At 45.6% G+C, this 20,168-nt stretch overlaps 1 protein-coding gene across 1 annotated transcript in view; it reads right to left on the bottom strand.

Moving 5' to 3' along the window:
- The window catches only part of FBXL17 (F-box and leucine rich repeat protein 17), a 527,962-nt gene that overhangs the window by 11,546 nt on the left and 496,248 nt on the right, over nucleotides 1–20,168 (bottom strand). Inside the window, exon 8 of the mRNA XM_055139470.1 lies at nucleotides 14,335–14,477. Within this exon, the coding sequence (XP_054995445.1) occupies nucleotides 14,335–14,477 (143 nt within the window). The remainder of the gene's footprint in view (nucleotides 1–14,334; nucleotides 14,478–20,168) is intronic.

The following is a 20,168-nucleotide window of genomic DNA, read 5'->3' as shown; positions in this document are numbered from 1 at the left end:
CTCATACTTTCCCTTCAGTATTTTTGGCCAAGAAAGAAAGTAATTTGTTAGTTTTTCATAGTGGCAAAATATTTATTTAGGCAAAAATTGGAGTACATAGTTCTGCCAAGGAGAAAGACAAAGGAAGACACGAGAAACTATTTCATCAATGAGCATCTACTATCTTCCCAGGCACTTGATGGGAGGGATTCTGAGCAATAACAGCCCCTTCCTGCAGGTGGGGTGGGATCCTGGGCTAGTCCAGGGCAGCGAGGCTGTCTGGGCACCGTGTCACTCCGCCTGGTGTGGGGCCTAGGACTCCCTGACAGTGAAAATGTTCAGCCACTTATTTTCTGTGGACACTCACAGGAGAATGAATGCAGGTCCCACGGAGGCACTGGGAGCTGACCCTCTCTCCTAAATGCTACTGGGTGGAATGTTAGAGACAGAGAATTTCATAGAAGAATGGGAAGTGCAGACGCCCTCGAGGCAGGAGTGGCTGATGGGTGCGGTGCCTCTCCAGGATAAGGGAGGCAGCAGCAGGAAAGCCTGAGAGATGCTTTCTGGGAGGTGGGTGGCAGAGACACTGAATAGGCACCAACCCTTGCCAGCACAGCTCAGGAAGGCACTGAGGGAGAAGGGATACTTGAGTGAGCTTTTGCGGGATGTGGAGGCACCAGCCTGTGTACCACAAGCACTGACATGTCACTCAGAGGAGAAGGCGAATCTGCCCGTGGGCTGTGATCAAACAGCCCGGCCAACCTTTGCAGCCTGGGCTTCAGGGCTCATCAACACATTCAAGCGAGTGCCAGGCTAAGTTCTTGGCCCTGCCCTAAGGAGGGGGGCAGGGGGGCAGAGGAAGCGGGAGGGAGGGGAGAGGGTGCACCGGAGGTCTGTGAAGGTGCTCACAGCTCACTCCGCTTCTGCCTCCCAGCTGGGGCTCTCCCTGGTGCTGATCTGGCACTCTTCACACTCCCTGGCGATGTCACTCACTGGGAACACCCCAGAGGCTGACTCTTGGCCGTCCTGGGGCTGAGTGCTGTCGCTCAGGCAACAGGCTTTCTGGCTCTCCTGGAGTTTGCTTCTCCCGGGAAACTGGCACTCACGAGTGCTGGCAAAAGCCTCTTCAAGTCAGATCTAACTGCCTCTCACTGCTGCCCACAGGCCCCCAAGATGGGTCAACTATGAGTAATTTGAATTTAAGGAATACCTTAAGGTTGCATGAAAAGGAGGTGCGTCACTTGAGCACAGTGGAAAAAATTTAAATAAGACACTCAACAAAGAGTAACTGATACGCTGCCCTACCCAAGCCCAGCACCACCAATGATATACACCTACTCTCTATGGAGCCGGAGAGATTTGTATCACTCCTTTTTTTTTTTTTTTTTTTTTTTGCTTTTTGGGTCACAGCCGGTGATTCACAGGGGTCACTCCTAGTTCTGCACTCAGGAATCACTCCTGGCGGTGCTTGGGGTGATGGGACTTGAACCCGGTTGGCCGTGTGCAAGGCCCTACCCGCTGTGCTATCGCTCCAGCCCCTCGTATGATTCTTTTTACCTCGCTTTGCAGCATGATTCTCAGTTCCCTTGGGGCCTTGTCACGCATAATGCTGACCCCCCTACGGTTAGAGAGGTCTGGGCGAGCAAGAACTTGGCACATTTACAATCTCTGGGAGAAAGGCTCGTAGCCCCTTCTGTTAAAAAGTTTTTTTGGGCCTCACCTGGCTATGCACAGGGGTTACTTCCTGGCTCTGCACTTAGGAATCACTCCTGGTGGTGCTCAGAACCATATGGGAAGCTGGGGATCGAACCTGGGTCAGCTGCGTGCAAGGCAAATGTCCTATCCGCTGTGCCGCTGTGCCAGCTCTTCTGCCCTTCTCCTTGCCCTGTGGCAGGAGGCTGGGCTGTAAACTCCAGCTGCGAGTGTGAGCTCACCCCACCTTTTTGTCTCCAGGTAACTTCACATTCTCTTCCTTCCCTCTTCCTCCTTCAAGTCTCGGCATTTCTCTGCCAGCTAATTCCTCACTGACTCCTGGGGAAGAAATGGCTGATCCCTACCCAGGGCAGGATGAGTTTGACTGTATTTGCAGCCAAAGATCCAGACTCAGCCCAGGTCTCTCTGCCAGCACCGGGGAACTTCGCAAACTCTGGACGCCTACTCCATGTCTTGGCCTGCACATGGCAGTCAGTGCAGTGACCTCGGCATCTGCTAACGTGCGTGTCTGTTTGCTATTTTTTTTTTTTTACTTAACAACTACCTTATTATGAATCATTTTACTATTTCTAAGTGCTTTTCTATTTCAAATTAAGTTACAATAAAGGCGTCTCTGCATTTCAAAATGTTTCCATGGGATAAATTTCTAAAATGAAATAACTAAATCAATGTTAATTAAAAATTTTGGTGTTTTTTTTAATTTTGCTCTATTTTTATTTATTTATTTATTTTTATTTTATTAGTGAATCACCGTGAGACAAAGTTACAGACTTACAGGTTTTCATGTGCTTGCTTTTTAAGGTTTGCTTTTTGCCATCACAGTCTTTGGACTCTGCCTGAATTTTACACCCAGGACTGCACACATACAAAACACAGGCACACCTGCTCAAGCTATATCCCTGGCCCCCGCCACTGGCAGTTAAAAGTTTTAAATATTATTGACTTTGGGGGCCTTCCACGTGGTGCTTAGGAGCCTGGGGAGCGTCTAGTGACTCAGTGAACCCAGCCAGGGTCCTATGGCTGTGCCCAGCAACAGTCAGGAAGCGCAACGCTGGGATGGACACTGTCCGGCTGCATGCCAGGCAAGTGCCCTCACCCGGACCGTCTCTCCAGCCCCAGCAGCGCTTAAAGCTCCTGGGAGACTCTGGTACCAGCTCAGAAACAGGCCTACTGAGCCCTCACACCTCTGACTACAGAGCTCTGAAAGGTGTGATGCACCCTGGATTTAAGAAGCTATAGGCAAGATTTGAACAGAGATTATTTTCTGTTGTTGGAGGGGAAGCTTGGGGCCAACCCTGGCTCTATGCTGGGGACTGTGCAGCCGCTGGGGATTAAGTCAGGTGGGGTGCACTCAAGGCAAGCACTGTAACCCCAATATCCTCCGGCCTTGCCGCTGACTCAGCGTTCACAAACAGCCCCTTCTCCCGCTCGCTACCCTAAAGAATGAGGAGTTCCTGAAGGGGAAACTCTGGCCGAGAAACCTTCCCTCCCCCTGAATCTGTATCCGTCAGTGGCAGATGTGCTAAACCCAGATCAGGTGAGTCACCTGCAGCCTCCAGTCTCAGCTGTGAGTGGAGTGAAGTGGAAGAGGGCCACTTGGCCTTCCCCACCACTGACAGACGAGAAGCGACCTATAAAGCCCATTCTCACGTGGACACGACTTCCTCAGTGGACCAACGATGAGGCAGGAAGGCCGTCACACCTGACTAAGCATTTAATAGAACTTAAAGAAGAAAAGCTGCGTATCCTGTTAGCATCTCAAACCACCTGTCAAATACGGGGTCAGCTGCCTCAGTGCCGCCACAGCGTTCTCTTAGGCCTTTACCCCTGTGCCTGAGACCAAGAGCTGAAGGCCTTTAAAAACAGTATCTTTCCCCCCACCCCCCATATAGGGGTAATGTATTAGCTTTTAGGTGGAAAAACTTATCTAAAAATCCAAAAGCACGGAGAGCCAGATACTGAGAACGCAATGAAGCTGACAGAGCCGGCTCATAAATTCAGTCAACTTTGTCAAATGCACTCATTCCATTTCCGAATCTGCGATGATTGGAGTGCTATGCTCTGCCTGTCAATATCACAACAGGCTCGGCTTCATGCTGTCTCTTTTCCAGGAGATGTGGGCTGCCTGTTAACACTCGCACTGCTTCTATTCACTTGGATTAGCACAGTGAGAGAAGCTGGGAGGACGGGGATCACGGCAACGCCTGCAGCGTTAAGTGAGAACCGGGGCTTGCCAGCCGGAAGCCTCTAATTAGAGATCAGTGCGACTGGAGTCCGACCACCAGGCTGTCAGAGAGAGAAATTAGTGACATTTTCATTCCCGTTTCACCAAGCCATTCTGCACCAGGAGGGTTCAAGCCAAATGTAGGTTCTCGGCACAGGCCCGACAGGCCATTCTGAGGCCACGAACTGCTGTCCGTGGAACTATTAGGCAAGCCTGATTTTTTTTTTTTTGGTATAGATTCGCATGTGCTGTGCAGGTGACACCCCAAATTGACATGCGTGGGCTGGTGGGCCGGAGAATCCACCCGGGGCCTCGTCTGCAGTGCTCGAGGCGGTGAGTGAGATAAAGAGTGGAGGCCACCCGGGCCAGGTAATGACTGGAGCCACTGCAGGAGGCCAGCAGAGGTCCGGGCGGCATCGGGCAGCTACGCAGAAAGCCAGAGTGGAGGGAGGCGTGGGAGGCACCAGGGGCAGGGGCGAAAAAGCGTCTTTTTTGAAGCGTAGTTTCAAAATCATACAGGGAATCATACAGGAATGCAACCTGGGTCAGCTGTGTACAAGGCAAGGACCCTACCTGCTACACCATCTCTTTTTGGCTCCAACTTATCTTATCCATTCTTTTTTTTCTTTTTGGGTCACACCTGGAGATGCACAGGGGTTACTCCTGGCTCTGCACTCAGGAATCACTCCTGGTGGTGCTCAGGGGACCATATGGGATGCTGGGAATCGAACTCGGGTCGGCTGTGTGCAAGGTAAACACCCTACCCGCTGTGCTATCGCTCCAGCCCCTCCAACCTATCACATTCTTAAGAGGCATCTGGACCTCCTGGTTTCCAAGTGTGCCTTACACAGTATTATACAACTAAAAACAATAAGCCAACCAAATAAAGAAAGTTAATTTAGTTAAGCACTAAGGAGGGGTTTTTCTGATTGAAGTTAGGAGCAAGAATCCGGCCCCCGACTGTCTTCACTGCACTGCTGTTCTCAGAGGCCCTAGGCGAATCTTAAGGCCTTTTGGTTGCTCATTTTCTTATCTGTCTCCCCGGGAACTGTGGGCTCCCTGGGGTACAAACACTCTCTTGGCTACTAATTTTTTTTCTGATAATCAACCATCTTAGTGATAACACTGGATGAAGATGCTCAGTAGGGATTTCTTAAGTAAATGGGGAAAAAAAAAACCCACATACAATAACAAATGTAAGTGGAGGAAACTACTTTGCCTGATAAACTTTTCGCTAACTGGAGCTTTCACTGGGCCCAGCCTGGGAGGCCCTTCAGTGGCCGCCTCCTGCAGGCTGGCTCGGTTCTCCCCACTGCCCTGCCCAGCTCGGATCAGCCCTCGTGGGGCTCCGTGGGGTCAGTTGATCCACAGTGCTGGGATCTAATCTGAGTTTCTGTTAAGGAAGTACTGATATATTTCTATTTTTAAATGAGGAAAAAAAGGATCCTGTAACCTAATTCTGTCCTATAATTACTTAAAGCTAAATCAAAGTTCCAAGGAGATTATTTACTGCATAGCAATGAAGCTGCAGGGCGCCTCTAGGCAAACTGCATCCTCAAGTTCCATTCACCCCATAGCATTCAGGAGCACGAGGCCCTCTCCATCCTATATATATATATATATATACACACACACATATATATATATTCACTCTCCATTAATGCCATGACAGAAGCAAGCAAAACGTCAGCACCTACTTGCATTGCTCCCTGAAAGGGTTCTGGGGAGATGTCGATTTTCATGAAGGAACAGAGCAAATGAGCCCCGGTCTGGACCCTGGCTAGCTGACTTGGCAAGTCTTTATTTCTAGGCTTTAGAAAAAAAAAGCACCAAGACTAAGTTTATTTATGTTCTTTTTGCTTGTTTTTGGAAACGAGGACTTGCTCCTGGCTCTATGCTCAGGGATCACTCTTGGTACTGGGGGGACTATATGTGGCGCTGGGGATAGAACCCTGGCCCGTCGCATGAATTTATACTCTCTTTGTAGCCCTGAGGCTGAGTTTCATTTTCCTGCACAAACAGGTCCTATTAAGACAATCAAAGATCCTACCTTTTTTTTTTTAGAAAAAAAATCGCTGTCTGAGGCCATGGATGTGATTCAGCAGTCAGAGCACAGGCCTTGCAAGTGTGGAAACCTGGTTCCATCCTCCACTGGAAAAATATCATTGCTGAGTCTCAAGAGCCTAGTTTTTCTACGTGCGATCTCAGCAAGTGAATTTATATTCATGGCTCTAATATTGCAAACCTGTTGGGCCAGATGGTTAATATATCAGATAAAAGACTGCAGAGCAGGTGTGTGTATATTATGCATCATACATAATAATGATAATAAGGAGAGCTGGCATTTATTGAGTGCTTACAGTATGCATGACTTTGGGCTAAGTAATTTACTGCACTAACTCATTTAATCTCCTAACAATCTTATGGGGCAAATATTGTTATCTGCAATTTTCAGATGGAAAAACAGAGGCCTTGAGGGGTTAAGTTGTCCCAAGTCCCACAGAGAGAAAAGTGATGGAAAAGAATCTGAAAATCTCAGAGTGCCACAGTGCTCGCAAATGTAACCTCTGCCATAAAGCTCCATGTCACTGTTTCTTGGCTAAATAGTTCAAGCCAGGAGAAGCCTTCATCTGGCTCTGTAGTGCTTCAGGAGAACAGGGCTGGAAGACTTGGCTAAAATGAGGCTGAGAGCGAAACCTCTGAATTTCAGCTGATGCATTTTTCCCTGTTTCAATTACCAGGAATAATCAGAAGAGGGTTGTAAAAATGTGTTTTAAAGTGCTCCTATGCGAAAATCACCTGGAGAAACTGTTTTATCAGCAAAAGGAGCAAGATGCTGATACTTCAAGTGAAGGGCTAGGTCTGACTTTGAGAGTGCCCACTGCTGTCCCTTCTCCGGGGGAACCCAGGCTGCCGGCCCCGACCCCGGTGGGGCAGACCCACAGCCAGGCCAGCGTGGCCTGATTAGGACAGAATGCTGGGCTTTGTTTTTGCACTTCATTTTCTTTGATAAAGCATACATTTTCAATCTTAAATTGTGGCTGTGGGCGGTGTGGAAACAGCTGTGCAGAGGCCGCGGAGGGCCCCGCAGGTACACGCTTTGTTTCATGGCTGAGCTGCTGCCCAAACAGTCCTGGACACAGTGCCCCGCAAATGATTTCTCCCTTAAACTGATTTTTCCAGTTAGTTCAGTATATTAGTTACAGAGTCCTATATTATTTTCCCCATAGGGCTTTCCTGTTCATGAGTCCTAAACAAGCTGATAAAAACTCCATTTTCTCCCCAGAAATATTTAGGTGGTTGAGGCTTTCTCTTACCATAATTACTTCCTGAAAAATGCAGTGGTCAATTTTTCCTGAATATTTTTACATTAAATTGGGCAACAAAACTTGGCCCTTGATATTTTAAGGTTATAAAGCAGATTCCTGGCTTTCACGTGTGGACTGGTTCCTATTACTGCTTTTCTGTATTGGTTTCTTATTGATTTGATTAAAGCAAACCTCTCTCCCACTGAAATGAGGAACTCTGCCTGAAAACAAAGATTTCACAGCACCTAAAGAAATCATTTCTTCTGAAAAGAAACCATCTATTTCATTCCTCCACCAAGTACTCCAGGAACTGGGGCAGGTGAGAAGAAAGGTCTTGGCAAAGGTGGTTGGATGAGAAATGAATTAATTTGATTATTTCCATGGTGTGGATCGATAACAGTCAGCTTGGACTCGGCCCCTGGTCTGAATGACTCTGGGTGATCAATAGGATCACGAGGCAGCCCCCCCCTTCTCCACCCCCACCCCCCAATGGCAGCTTCTCTGATCTTTTCTGGGCAGGCTCTTCACGCCTGTGTAATTCTAATTTATGTCAACTAGAAATCAAAGAAATTCCTAGCGGCTTTAGTCATAGGACATTGGGGTGGACCTTTCACAATCTATTTATGTCTGTTCCTTAAGTAATGCGGCTCCCGAGGCCCTCCTGGTGCCTCTGCTGCCAAGGAGAAGTAGCCTGTCAGCAGAAGGCAGCTCCCACCTCTGGGCAAAGGCTGAGGAGCGCAGAAGGTAAACTGAGGCACACGTTCTCAGTCCTTGCAGGGACTCTCTTCAGAGACGTAAGAACTAATAAGCATTTTATGTAAAAGGCTTTGCCAAGAGTGGCTCCCTCAATAACGCTCTTTAATGATACCCCAGACGCTGGCATTTTCAAATCAAATGAACAGTGTATAAAATTAGTTCTGCATGAAGTTAAAAAAAAAAAAACAAAAACAAAAAAGAAAGTGAAAGGGAGCTTTTAAAAGCTCCAGCATTTCTCCATCCAACTGCTTTTCACGAGGGTTTGGCATTTGAGAATTGCTACATTTATGATGTGACTTGCTGCTCATAATTCGGGCCCTCTGTCTCCAAACTTCTGTAGCAAGGCACACTCTGGAGGTTTCTATCACGACATTTTATCACCGAGGTTTCCCAGACCAGCCAGGTTGCCTCTGGCGAGGTCTGGTTTCTCAGCCAATGCCACACCACTGGGCTGCCTCTCTTCTTGTGAACCTTGTTACCCCAAAGAGTTTTCATTAACCTTGAGCACTGCATTTCCATTTGCCCTACAGCTTTCCCAGGACATTTTTTTGTTGTTGTTGTTCTCTTCAGTTCTGTCTTGCATCTGAACTGCCTTGTAAGAAACGAGGAAAACATGTTATTAGTAGAAACAGATCTATGTAAACCTGGAATTCACTGAAGTTACAAAAAAAAATTTCTCTGACCAAAGCCACTGACTAAAATTGTGGAAAGTGGAGTAAAACACGCTAGTTCTCTTAACAGCATTCCATTGCCTTCACAAGTCATTTTAACTAAACCATCAGTTAAATGTGCGTTAAGTTGATAGGTGATTTCAGGTCATCCCTAATTCCCAAGGTCAAGGAAGCCTTTGAAACAGTCTTTAAGAATGTACGCTCACCCAGTTCATCAAAGCCATCTCACACGGCGTTTTCTTCTTTTGGTTTTTACAATGCATTAAGTTGAGGGGATTAAGTGGCCCCTGCTTCGAACCCCAAAGTAAAGCCTGTAATATGCTTATCCATCCGGCAATCAGAAAAGCTACTCAGACAGGGGCTTCCTAGTGCACTTCCTGACTTACCAGCAAGTCTACAGGGACCGCCTCCCCCAGCGGAGATGTTGGGGCAAACAAATTTACCACTCTTTGCCTTAGACACTGTCTGATCGCCTTCATCAGCCACGAGCAGGGTTAGTGTTTCTCGTCTGTTTTTATTTACTAACGTGTGCAGGTGAGTGAGAGAGGAGAACGCGAAAGAGGAGTGAAGAGAGAGTTACAACAAATACCATGCATTCTGCTGTTCCCTCAACTCCTCAAAAGCTCACCTCAGGGGAAAAAGTATCAGGAGAGGATAGCTTCCCAATCCCATGGAGGGGCTCACGAGAAACAACTACACAGGAATGAAGACGCAGCCTGTCCTCGAGTCTTTTTCAGAGTCACAGTCTAACAGACACTTAGTAGCCTGATATAGTGACCTCACCAGCCTCCCTCCCCCAGTGCAGGAACCTGACGGACAACGTTCCTGACAAGGGGTTGATCATGTAGACGACTGAGCTCATGGCTCCCTCCTTCGGCTCCAGTGCACGTGCAGAGAGAGGTCGAGCTAATGCGTCATCAGTGGTGAGCTGAGTGGGATGAGGTACAGGGCCCTCTAGGCCCTGACTCATTTTGTCTTTTAGTTTTTTCACTCCGCACCAGGGATGCCCGGGGGGGGGGGGGTTGAGAGCCCTCCCCGCCCCAAGGGACCCAGCCTCGAAGCCGACCTCCCCTACCCCACCACTGCCATGCTCCAGGCTGCTTTCCATATGCTCATGCATGAGTGAAGTCCCACAGAACCCAGGTAACATGGAACTTTGTGACGTTGGATTCTGGGCTCAACAGGACCTGGGAGCAGAGATCCTCTGCCTGCTTCCCCCAGTCTCAGATGACCCAGGGGTCACACCCACGAGCCACCTCCTGCCAGCGCCTTATAATCTCATCAGCCTCCAGAACTCACAGCTGCTTCTCTGGGAAGGGAGCATAAAATGAGGTTTCCATAACCATGTCACTGGACTCTGCGCCAGACTGTTTCTACTTGGGGTGCCCCAGAGGGGGGCAGGTGAGAGCTCTCCCCGCCCCAAGGGACCCAGCCCCGCAGCCGACCTCCACTACCCCACCGCCACCATGCTCCAGGTCACTTTCCAGCTTTCCACAAGCTTGGGCCGAGCCTCACGCATGAGTGAACATATTCCTGGACACATCATCATAAGGGGAAATATATACATACATATATATATATATATATATATATATATATATATATATATATATATATATCTCAAAGAGCCCAGCAAGCCACCAAGAGTATCCCGCCCACACAGCAGAGCCTGGCAAGCTCCCTGTGTCATATTCGGTATGCCAAAAACAGTAACAATAACAGATCTCATTGCCCTGACCCTGAAAAGAGCCTCCAATCTTTGGGATAGACGAGTAAAGAGAGGCTGCTAAAATCTCAGGGCTGGGACAAATGGAAACATTACTGGCACCACTCAAGTAAATTGATGAACAAAGGGATGACAGTGATACAGTGATACAGTTTTTCCATGGCACCAATGTTGTTGTTGAGTTAGAGTGGATTTTTGTTACTATATGCTAATTACAATGTTGGTTCCTATTCTCATTATTTTTTCTCCTTTTTCTTTTCTTTGTTTACTTTTTCCTGCTTTCAGGCCGTACCTGGTGATGCTCAGGGCTACTCCTGGCTCTGCACTCAGGAATTACTCTTGGCCGTGCTTGGGGGACAATCTGGGATGCTGGCGATCAAAGCCAAGTTGGCTATGCACAAGGCAAAACGCCCTACCCACTGGACTACGGCTCCATTTCCTCCTTTATTTTCCTTATTAACTGTTTTACTTCCCTGCCTTGGAATGATCTTATCCTCAACTCAACCTCTTGCGTTCTCCCTGTGCCTGGGCAGTGCACTGATTCCTACCTAACCCGGGTGCCCTAAGCAATCTTCAGTTTCCATTCCAGGGGGCAGAAGTTAAAAGGCAAGATCTCTGTGCTAACTGCACTCTCTTTTAAGTTTACTTGCAAAACGGGATGGCAGGCAATATAACTCTTTCTCATTTGCGTATCACCACATCAATGAAATCACGTGGTAAGAGGCAAGAATATTCAAGAACAGGACATTTTCATGTAGCAGAGATGACAGACGCTCGCTCAGACAGATGATGATAATTCTACATGAGCCGTTTTGCCATCCCTCATCTTACAGGCGGGAAACGGCAGCAGGCAGAGGGTAGAGACCTGCAATGATGACATGACTGTCAGAATCCAGCACTGACCCTGAACTCTGCATCTAGCGTCCAGGCCCTCTTTCCTTTGCTCCTCAAAATATTCTCTGAATCTCGATTTAATTTCTTTCAAAACTTCACACCTTGAGAGCCGAGCAGCCCGAGGTTCTGCCCTCCCCTCGATTCAGTCCTTTGGCGCTTAGGTGCCAGCGGCTTTCACTTCCACTTTGTGCCACAAGGCAGCCCCCTCCACACCCCTGTGGCCAGCTTGGTTTGCTCTGTACTGACTAGCCTGAGGATGTGAAAGAGGGAGGCCCAGCATGCTCTGGGCTGCTCCATCTGCGGGGGACCAGGTCAGGTGGCACAGTGCCGCGTCTCCCTGCGGGTGTTCGGGGCTACTGGTTGGCTATTGGATTCAGCCTGAGCAAAGGGCTAGGACCCTCAGGACCGAGCTCACCAGCATTCCTTTCCCCTCCCGGACTCCTGTCTTAGGTAGAAGAGGATTCTATGTGCTGTGCGAGGCTGGGGTGGGGGTCCTCAAGGAGGGCTCGGTGAGCCTGGGGCTCACTGTTGTTTTTCTTGGCTGACCAGACCTGTGGTTCAACGTGAGGACCCTGGTGGCACCAGAGACCACTGAGGTCACCCCAGTAACCCCAGAGGACTCCAGGGCCATGCCTGGCAGTACCAGAGCCTTAACCTCCGAACTGTATGATCTCTGCTGTCTCAAAAGGGATTTGTTATTTTACGGAGCTTCTGTGATTTACAGTTAATACTGGTATCCGGGCATATGATTCCAACCCCAAATCCATCTTCAGTGTACCCCCGTCCCTTCCTGCAGGCACCCAGCCCACCACCAACTCAACTGTGTGGCTCAGTTCTCCCATTATGCTGCCTTGGGACCTCCACTGCTATCTTGCTGTGTAGCTTTAAAGTCCACATATAAGTGAGATCATCCTGTGTCAATCTATACTGAAAGGGGTCCATTCTCATCTGAACATCAGCAAGAGACAGATCAGTAGAGGCGTTTGATGCTCCTAATTCAGCCATGGAAGCAGAACCAAATTAACAACTCGAGAGTGGTAATTCCTGAGAATGGATGTGTGTGCGTGGGCGTGTTCTGAACGCCTACTTTATAGAGTCTCAGCACTCATGTTAGGGAACACGGATGTTGCACCCTTTTCAAGGGGAAGCTGAGAGGCTCTACTTGTCATTTCCTGAATCCTCGGCCTATTGAGGCCCTTTTAACTCGTGCTATTTTACTTTGGTTTTGTTTGGGGCCACACACAGCAGTGCCCAGGGCTTACTCCTGGCTGTGGACTCAGGGATTCCCTCCTGGGACCATATGGGGTGGTCTCTGAGCACAGATCCAGACAGAAGCCCTGAATATAGTCTGGTATGACCCAAAACAAAACTAACAGAAAGCAATTATTCTTTGGTCTAATGTAGCTGCTGCTGCTTTTTTTTTTCTTTAGGGGAGATTGGAGCCACACCCAGCAGTGGGTATCAGGGAATCAAATGTGGTGCTGGGGATCAAAACTGGGTCACCAGATCGGGCAAGGCAAGAGCTCCACCCAATGTACTATCTCTCTGGCCCCACCTTTTAGCTTGTTTTATGTGACATGGTTAGTCGTGATTTCAGCAATGAAATCTGAGGGAGGCTTGCAATCCTTGGTCCCAGCACTGTTGCTTAGTAACAGAGTCAGCTTTTTAAAAAGGCTGGGCTGTGAATAGATAATAAAAGCTCTCTAAACATAACTAACTGGCAAAAGCCTAGTCCAAGTTAATAGTTGAAAGCATTTAGAAAAAAAAAAAACTAGGTCAATTAACAAAAATGACAAAGCACATGAAGGATTTAGGCCATTCTTCCATTAGCCCCAAATGGCTATATTTAGGAAATTCATGTCCTTTGAGAGGCATGCATATTTGGTTTCATTTTCTTTGGCTAGATTTGTCCGTAATCACCATTTGCAAAAGTAGCACATGCGTGTAAACCATTACGAGGGGCCAGCTCTGGGCAAACATCTGAGGTGAATCTTTATCAAGGAAGCAGGGCCTGCTGGGAAATGGCCTCTGGAGAGCCACCAGCACTGAAACCACTCCAAGGGCCTGGGATGGACTCATGGCTCAATGACTGCTCTTTATTTTCTTTTGTTTCCTTTCCTCTGTGTGTGTGTGTGTGTGTGTGTGTGTGTGTGTGTGTGTGTGTGTGTGTGTGTGTGTATTCCTCTTGGCTCTATGCTCAGGGATCATACCAAGCTGTGCTCAGAAGACCGTAAGGAATGCTGGGAATTGAACCTGGTGGACCATGTGCAAGGCGAATGCTCTATCCACTGCTCTATCTTTCCAATGTTCTTTCTGAGCTTCCGCTTTCTTTCCTTCACAGTGCAAAGAGGGGTACCTTCAACTCATTATAAATGAATGATGGATGTGACAAAAGAGGAATAACCTCTCTAGTACCAGATGAATCATCTCAATTTTTATTATCTTTCTTCTTAGTCTTCAAATCATTAAATATGATCTAATCTTCCCAAGTTCACACTTTCGTATTTGGTCAGTACCATGGGACCTCAATAGCACTGCTGGGATTATTTCTCACCTTAAGCTGTGTCATCCTAAGTGTAGAAAGAGGTCAGTTCACATATATAATATCCCTTCACTGGTCCTTTCTTATCCCCAAGTGGCAAGAAGAGATAAGAGTACTGAAATCATACAGTTTAAACAGTGAAAAAATTAGATGCCACTGTTCTTCCTACATTAACATCACAAGAAACTTGGAAGCCAAATAGAATTGGATGGTAATGATCATGCATATTGCAGTATGCTAGACAGTTAACCTTCTAAGTTGTAATGCAGACACTTATGGACAGGTCAAGATCCAAGCTGAAGATGTGCGCATGATTGCTTTTTTTTGAGGCACAGAACAAAATTCACTTTCTCTGTTCAATTTTAAGCAGAGATATGAGAAGTCATTTAGCAAACCAGGTAACTCACAATGTATGATTTTGGTAGTACAGCTATGTGTGTGGATGTATATTCTAGAGGGAGAAAGATGAGCCAAGCTATTAACTACTCTGATGTGGAGAAAACGTGATGGAGATCTCTTACTTTATCGCATCTCATCAGCCCCAGGTATCTCAGAGACTTGCTGCTCTGTGCAATCAGCGTGGCTCCCTGGTCTGTAATTTCTTTACACCATCCAACATCCACAGTCTCTATGGTCATGCTGTAGCGCCCAATGGCTATCAGTGCTGCAAGAGAGAGAGGGACAGAGAGAAGGCAAGCACAACGTTAGCAGGCTTAGTGAACGCTCTTATTCCAGAGATTTTTCTCATTTCCTTACCAAATTAGTTCCTCAAATGTTGGGAATAAATAAAATGTTTTGTAAACAAATTCAATTTGAAATGCTTTGGGGAAGCTTGCCCTATAACAAACCCTTTCAAAGTGAATAATAATTCCATAATTTCCTTTGTGCTAAACTACAAACTTCTATCAGTTTTGCTCATTACAAGGTTCACATGTACTTTTAAGTTTTTATACTGGCAGAGGGAGTACAGAAAAAAAGAAGAAACTGTTACAACAAACACACACAATGGTATAGCAACCCCCAGAGTGGCTAAACTCGAAGGTAACTTGAATAAATTTTCTAAAAAAGAACAACCCATGTAAACACTATTCTGAAGTGTGTTATACAGCACATTCTTCCCACCTGTTCATGATCTGTAAGATGTGAGAGTATATAACATTTACCCCCTTAGTCCTTTGTGGAGCCGTGAGGGACTGGAAGTCCATTATACATACTGTGGAGTTAAACTGGAGCCAAGTTAGACTGCAGTAAAGGGAATGCGAGTGCTCTGGGGACCAGGTGCCCATAGCAGAAGTTTTTCTTCTATTAACATACCAAATGCAGCCTGTCACTGAGGCCAATGATGATGGTCTCTCTAACCTTTGTGACACTTTAGCCTTCTGCCACCCGGGGTGCAGAAGCTTATCCTCTAATCTCTGTGTGACTATTTACCCTTGAGCCATAGCCCATCCCCGTCAGGGCAGCCAATTGGAGACAGGCCATGGGCTTGTGATTTGACAGACAATCCCATCTCTACCCTCTACACTGAAGCAGAAAACCAATCTCCATACCTCCAGTCAGAATATGTTTATGGAGCACTGGTTTGGAAAGCAAAACCCTGAAAACAATGGCACAAATATTAAAAAGGAAGAAGAAATAGTTTGCTAATCATTTCCTCATTCTAAGAGAGTGGGGATGAGTTGATTTCTGCAACATTAAAGGCAGGTGTTATTTTCCAATTGACTAGACTGATAAAGGCAGAGAATTACACCTCTATAGGAGTGTTAACTCTTACAACTCCTGGCAAGATTCTTTTGCGAATGAATGCAGTGATTTTTAAAAATTTGTAAATGAGAAAATTTTCATTCAATCCATTTAAGTATCAAGGCAGGCCTATTGAGACATATTTAGAAGAACAATAATTATTCTATTGCAATAATGCAACACTATGCATTGTTAAGAAAAGTGATGTCATGAAATTTTCTTATACATGGACGGACATGGAGACTATCTTGCTGAGTGAAATGAGTCAGAGATAGAAATGAGTCAGAGTCAGACAAAGAATGACTGCACTCATTTTCGGGATTATAAACAATACAAACAAATATAGTATTTGAGTAATACTCAAGAACAGTAGAATCAAGGGCCAGGAGGACTGGTCTATGGTAGAAATCTTGTCACAAAGGAGGAGGAGAAGGGCAGTTAGACAGAGGAGGAGGGGCCACTTTGACAATGACAGTTGGAAGTGATCACACTGGGTAAGAACTGAGTGCTGAAAGGAGATAAAGTGATATGCATGATACCCTTTCAGTAACAGCATTGTAAACCACAGTGCCAGAGAGAGAGAGAGAGAGAGAGAGAGAGAGAGAGAGAGAGAGAGAGAGAGAGAGAGAGAGAGAGAGAGAGAGAGAGAGAGAGAGAGAGAGAGAGAGAGAGAGAGAGAGGAGAGAGAGGGAGGGAGGGAGAGAGGGAGGGAGAGAAGGAGGGAGAGAGAGGGAGGGAGAGGGAGGGGGGTCAGGGGTCTGCCATAAAGACAGGCTGTGGGAACAGGTGGTGGGAGAAAGACTGCAGACAGTGGTGGTGGGAAATGTACACTGGTGAAGGAATGGGTGTTGGAACATTGTATGACTGAAACTCAATCATGAACAACTTTGTAACTGTGTATCTCATGGTGATTCCATTTTAAAAAAAGTACAAAAAATCATGATACTGGTTTTGGTCTTTTTCCTTGGAGGGGTGGGTGCTATGAACACCTTTGGCAGTGCTTGGAGATCAGAGTCATTCTTGGAGAACTCAGAGACCCAGTAGTGATGGGAATGAAATCCAGGACTCACTGGCAAGCATATGCCCTGGTCCTTTGAGCAGTTACCTTCCTGAACCAGTATCTTAGGTGTTCCCAGTGAAAATGCTCTAGGGAAAGAGCATATTCACTGTCCTGGGAGTTCCTCATGCCACTCCTTTGCTGATACTCTTATCCTGGCATGCACTCTTTGGGCAGCTGGCTTTCTAAGAAGGCTAGGAGGGAAGAGATCATATGCCAGAGGTTTGCTGGATGGTCTACGTTACATTTTTGTGTCAAAGGAACAACCACCAATGTTAATTCCATGGGTACCCCTAACCAAAAAAAACTGTCATCATCTCTGGGGATGCATCATTTTCACTGCTTAGGACTGTCCCCTGGCTCCCCTGGAGAAACACTGTGGGAGACACACGAAAGAAATGCCTTTCAGGAAAAAGTGCTCAAATTGTGATTTCAAAGATGAAAAGTATCAGTTGCAGACTGGTCTTAGGTCTTCAGATTGTGTTGTCTTTCTAAGGTTTGAGATGAGAACATGAAAATCCTATGTTATCCTAGAAAAGGCAAAGCAAATCTGATCTGTCTTTAGCAACTGCTTGATAAACAAGCCAAGAAGTCATGGACTCTAGCTGCTAGAAACACTGCATGGAGCATTTTTCATTTCTTCCTTGGTCAAGTGAAAATAAAAGCAAAGAAAGACAACTGGAGATTTTTTTTTTTTTTCGACACAGTGCTCTTGACTAAATAACTGCTCCTTCTTAGAGCATTTTCTCCAATACTTATTGACTACCATTGTGCCAGATACTGGCCTAAGAATTTTAGGTGACATTTTCTTATTTAACCGTCAGAGTAATCTTATAAAATCTTTGCGACGTTTTTAGTTTTAAAGATCAGAAAGTCAAGTAACAGAAAACTTAAATGAATTTCCTCCATGTAACTGATACACAGGAAGAGTTGGAGTGGAAGGAAACCTCAGAGCCTGCTCTCCTAGCTGTAGATCAGATCTCCTAAACCTGAACTGTGGGTCCAAGCAACCCTCAGACAACAGCCCACCAACCCTCGCACTGTGGCGTGGCAAGCCAGAGAAGGACCAGCTTTTGGGAAATCACAGTGTATGGAATAACAGTGTGACATAGTAGGCTGTCCCACACATTCATGGACTCTTTGTGCTACCCAAGGGAGGGAGAGGCAGAAGTGAGGAACAAAGGAGTCAATGGTGAAGTTATTTCCCCCATCACTTCCCATTCCTAACTTTCACACTGCTGACCTCAAGTTAAAATCAGCTTCTCAGAACAGATCATCCTGTCATTTATTAACTATTATTGGACGTTTCATTCATTCATTCATAGCCCATTAGAATGACAGCTCCAATTTACTGCAACATTTAGCATATGCCTGGTACCTGGTAGGCTTTAAAAATATCAGTTAGTTAAAGTATGACTGTGATATGGCCCATTATGGAGGCATGTCAAGGGCAGAGAATATGGTCTGTCTCTCTTTAGGGAAGGAACGAGATCACGGGAGCACTTATGAAGAGCTGACCTAGGTCTTGAGGGATGAATAAGGATTCTCTAGAACAATAAGGAAGTAATGGCAGATATGTAGGGCTAAGGGATGAATCTGTGTAGGAACAGCGACATGTGAAAATCAACACAAAAGCAGAATGATTCGAAATTGAAACAGGTGTTCTTAAAATTTGTACCCATCATTGTAAGGCTGACATTTACATGGGGGATATCAGAAAGACTGGTCAAGTTACTTCTACTCCCAACAGTCCTGCAAAAACAATTTTTTGCAGAGCGAGAGAGAAAGAGAGAGAGGGAGAGGGAGAGAGGGAGAGAGAGAGAAACACTGACTGTATGCCTGAAACTCTGTTAACAATATTGTGAATCATGTTACCTAAATAAAAATTTAGAAGGAAAAACAAAACAAACAAAGCAAAGTGCAAAGATTTTTATATGTTGCAATTCCACCCTTCTTATAAGACCTACGGGAATTCAATGAAATCACAGATCTGCTCATTGGTGGAAAACGAATGCTGTGAAGATAAATGAGTGGGAAAAAGGAAGAATGAGGGTGCCAGCAGTGTGACACAGGGCAAGCACTGGGAGCATCTCACTGGATATAGCTTTAACTTTGCCTCTCGTTAGTGTAGTAATGCTTTCCATATCACCCCAAATAAGAAAATCAAAATAAACTAGGATTTGGGGAATCCAAAGAGGAATACATATACAGTGACAAGTGAACTAATTGCATTACAAATGAATGGCATACCAGACTAATTTAACCAAGCTAATGAGAATTAAGAATTAAGTCCTTTGGGAAGACTGGACACCGTATGGGGAGAAACACAAAAAACCCAAAAAACCCAGTTGGCAGGAAATACTGTCACCACAGTTTGTAAATCTATTCTTCTTAGGGATATCAATTAGAATTCAATATACTTTATTTGTAATCTAGGATTATAAACAATGGCCACCAGTCCGCCAGCTGTTGGAGAAGTTACAAATAAGAAAGGAGAAACTTAAAATAAATATTGACCTGGAATCAGAGGTACCAGAATAAACCATGGAGAATAAATAGGCATAGACATAACTAAGCAGGAAATATGTGCTTCCATGGTTTAATAGACAGACATGTATTTCTTAGCTTTTTCTGGTAAGAGGCCTAGGATCAATGACATCCCAAGAACAGTGATCTCCTAGCAATGAGATTTTGGTCCCTAAATATAGTTCTTCAACAAAGTAAGTTACTTTGACTATTATTAGCGAAATAGTTGTAAGATTGGGAAAGGAGAATACAAGGTAAGTTTGAAAATTCTTGTATAGAAAAATGAACAAATGTGGAAGGAACGGGAGAAACACAAAAACTCTATCAAGTAATTTCACAGGACTAACTGAGGCAGGCAAGATTTGCCAATAGATGCTCAAACTCAGTGGGCAAAAGTGTGAGGAGAAAGAGGATACTATCACAATACTTAAAGATAGTTATTAATTACCGAGGGAAAAAAGTAATTTTACAATTGTGTAAGAGACCCAGTGAGAGAGCCAGTAGACTGTATGTTAACCAAAAACTGGGTCAATATCACCAGCAAGAACAAAGACCAACATCACGTATTACCTGCTCACTTGTGACAGGCTCTTGCCAAAATGAATCATCCCAGTCTACTAATAGGAAAATACCACTCAAACACAAACTGAGAATGTTCTCCAAAATATCTCACCAGAACTCATGGAAAGGGTCAAAGTAATGTAATAAAAAATGAAGAGGCGTCTCAGACTGGAGGAGAGTGAGATTCGGTAACCAGAAGCTATGCAGGATCCTGGAGTAGATAAATAAAATAGGGAACAAACCAGTACAATTCAAATAAGACTTGCAATTGAGTCAATCTTATTGCTCCAACATTCACTTCCTAGTTTGATCACTGTAACTATTGTAATGAACACAGCAGGTAGCGGGGCACAGGATATATATGTGAATACCACTACTTCACAACTTTTCTCCAATTCTAAAATACTTCAAAATAAAGAGCAAAGTTAGGGAGAAGCTAATAATAGACGAGTGAATGAACTAAGTAGA

Source organism: Sorex araneus, chromosome 1 (assembly GCF_027595985.1).
Source record: "Sorex araneus isolate mSorAra2 chromosome 1, mSorAra2.pri, whole genome shotgun sequence".
In the NCBI taxonomy this organism is placed as follows: domain Eukaryota; kingdom Metazoa; phylum Chordata; class Mammalia; order Eulipotyphla; family Soricidae; genus Sorex; species Sorex araneus.
This window is presented reverse-complemented; position numbering and strand designations above follow the sequence as displayed.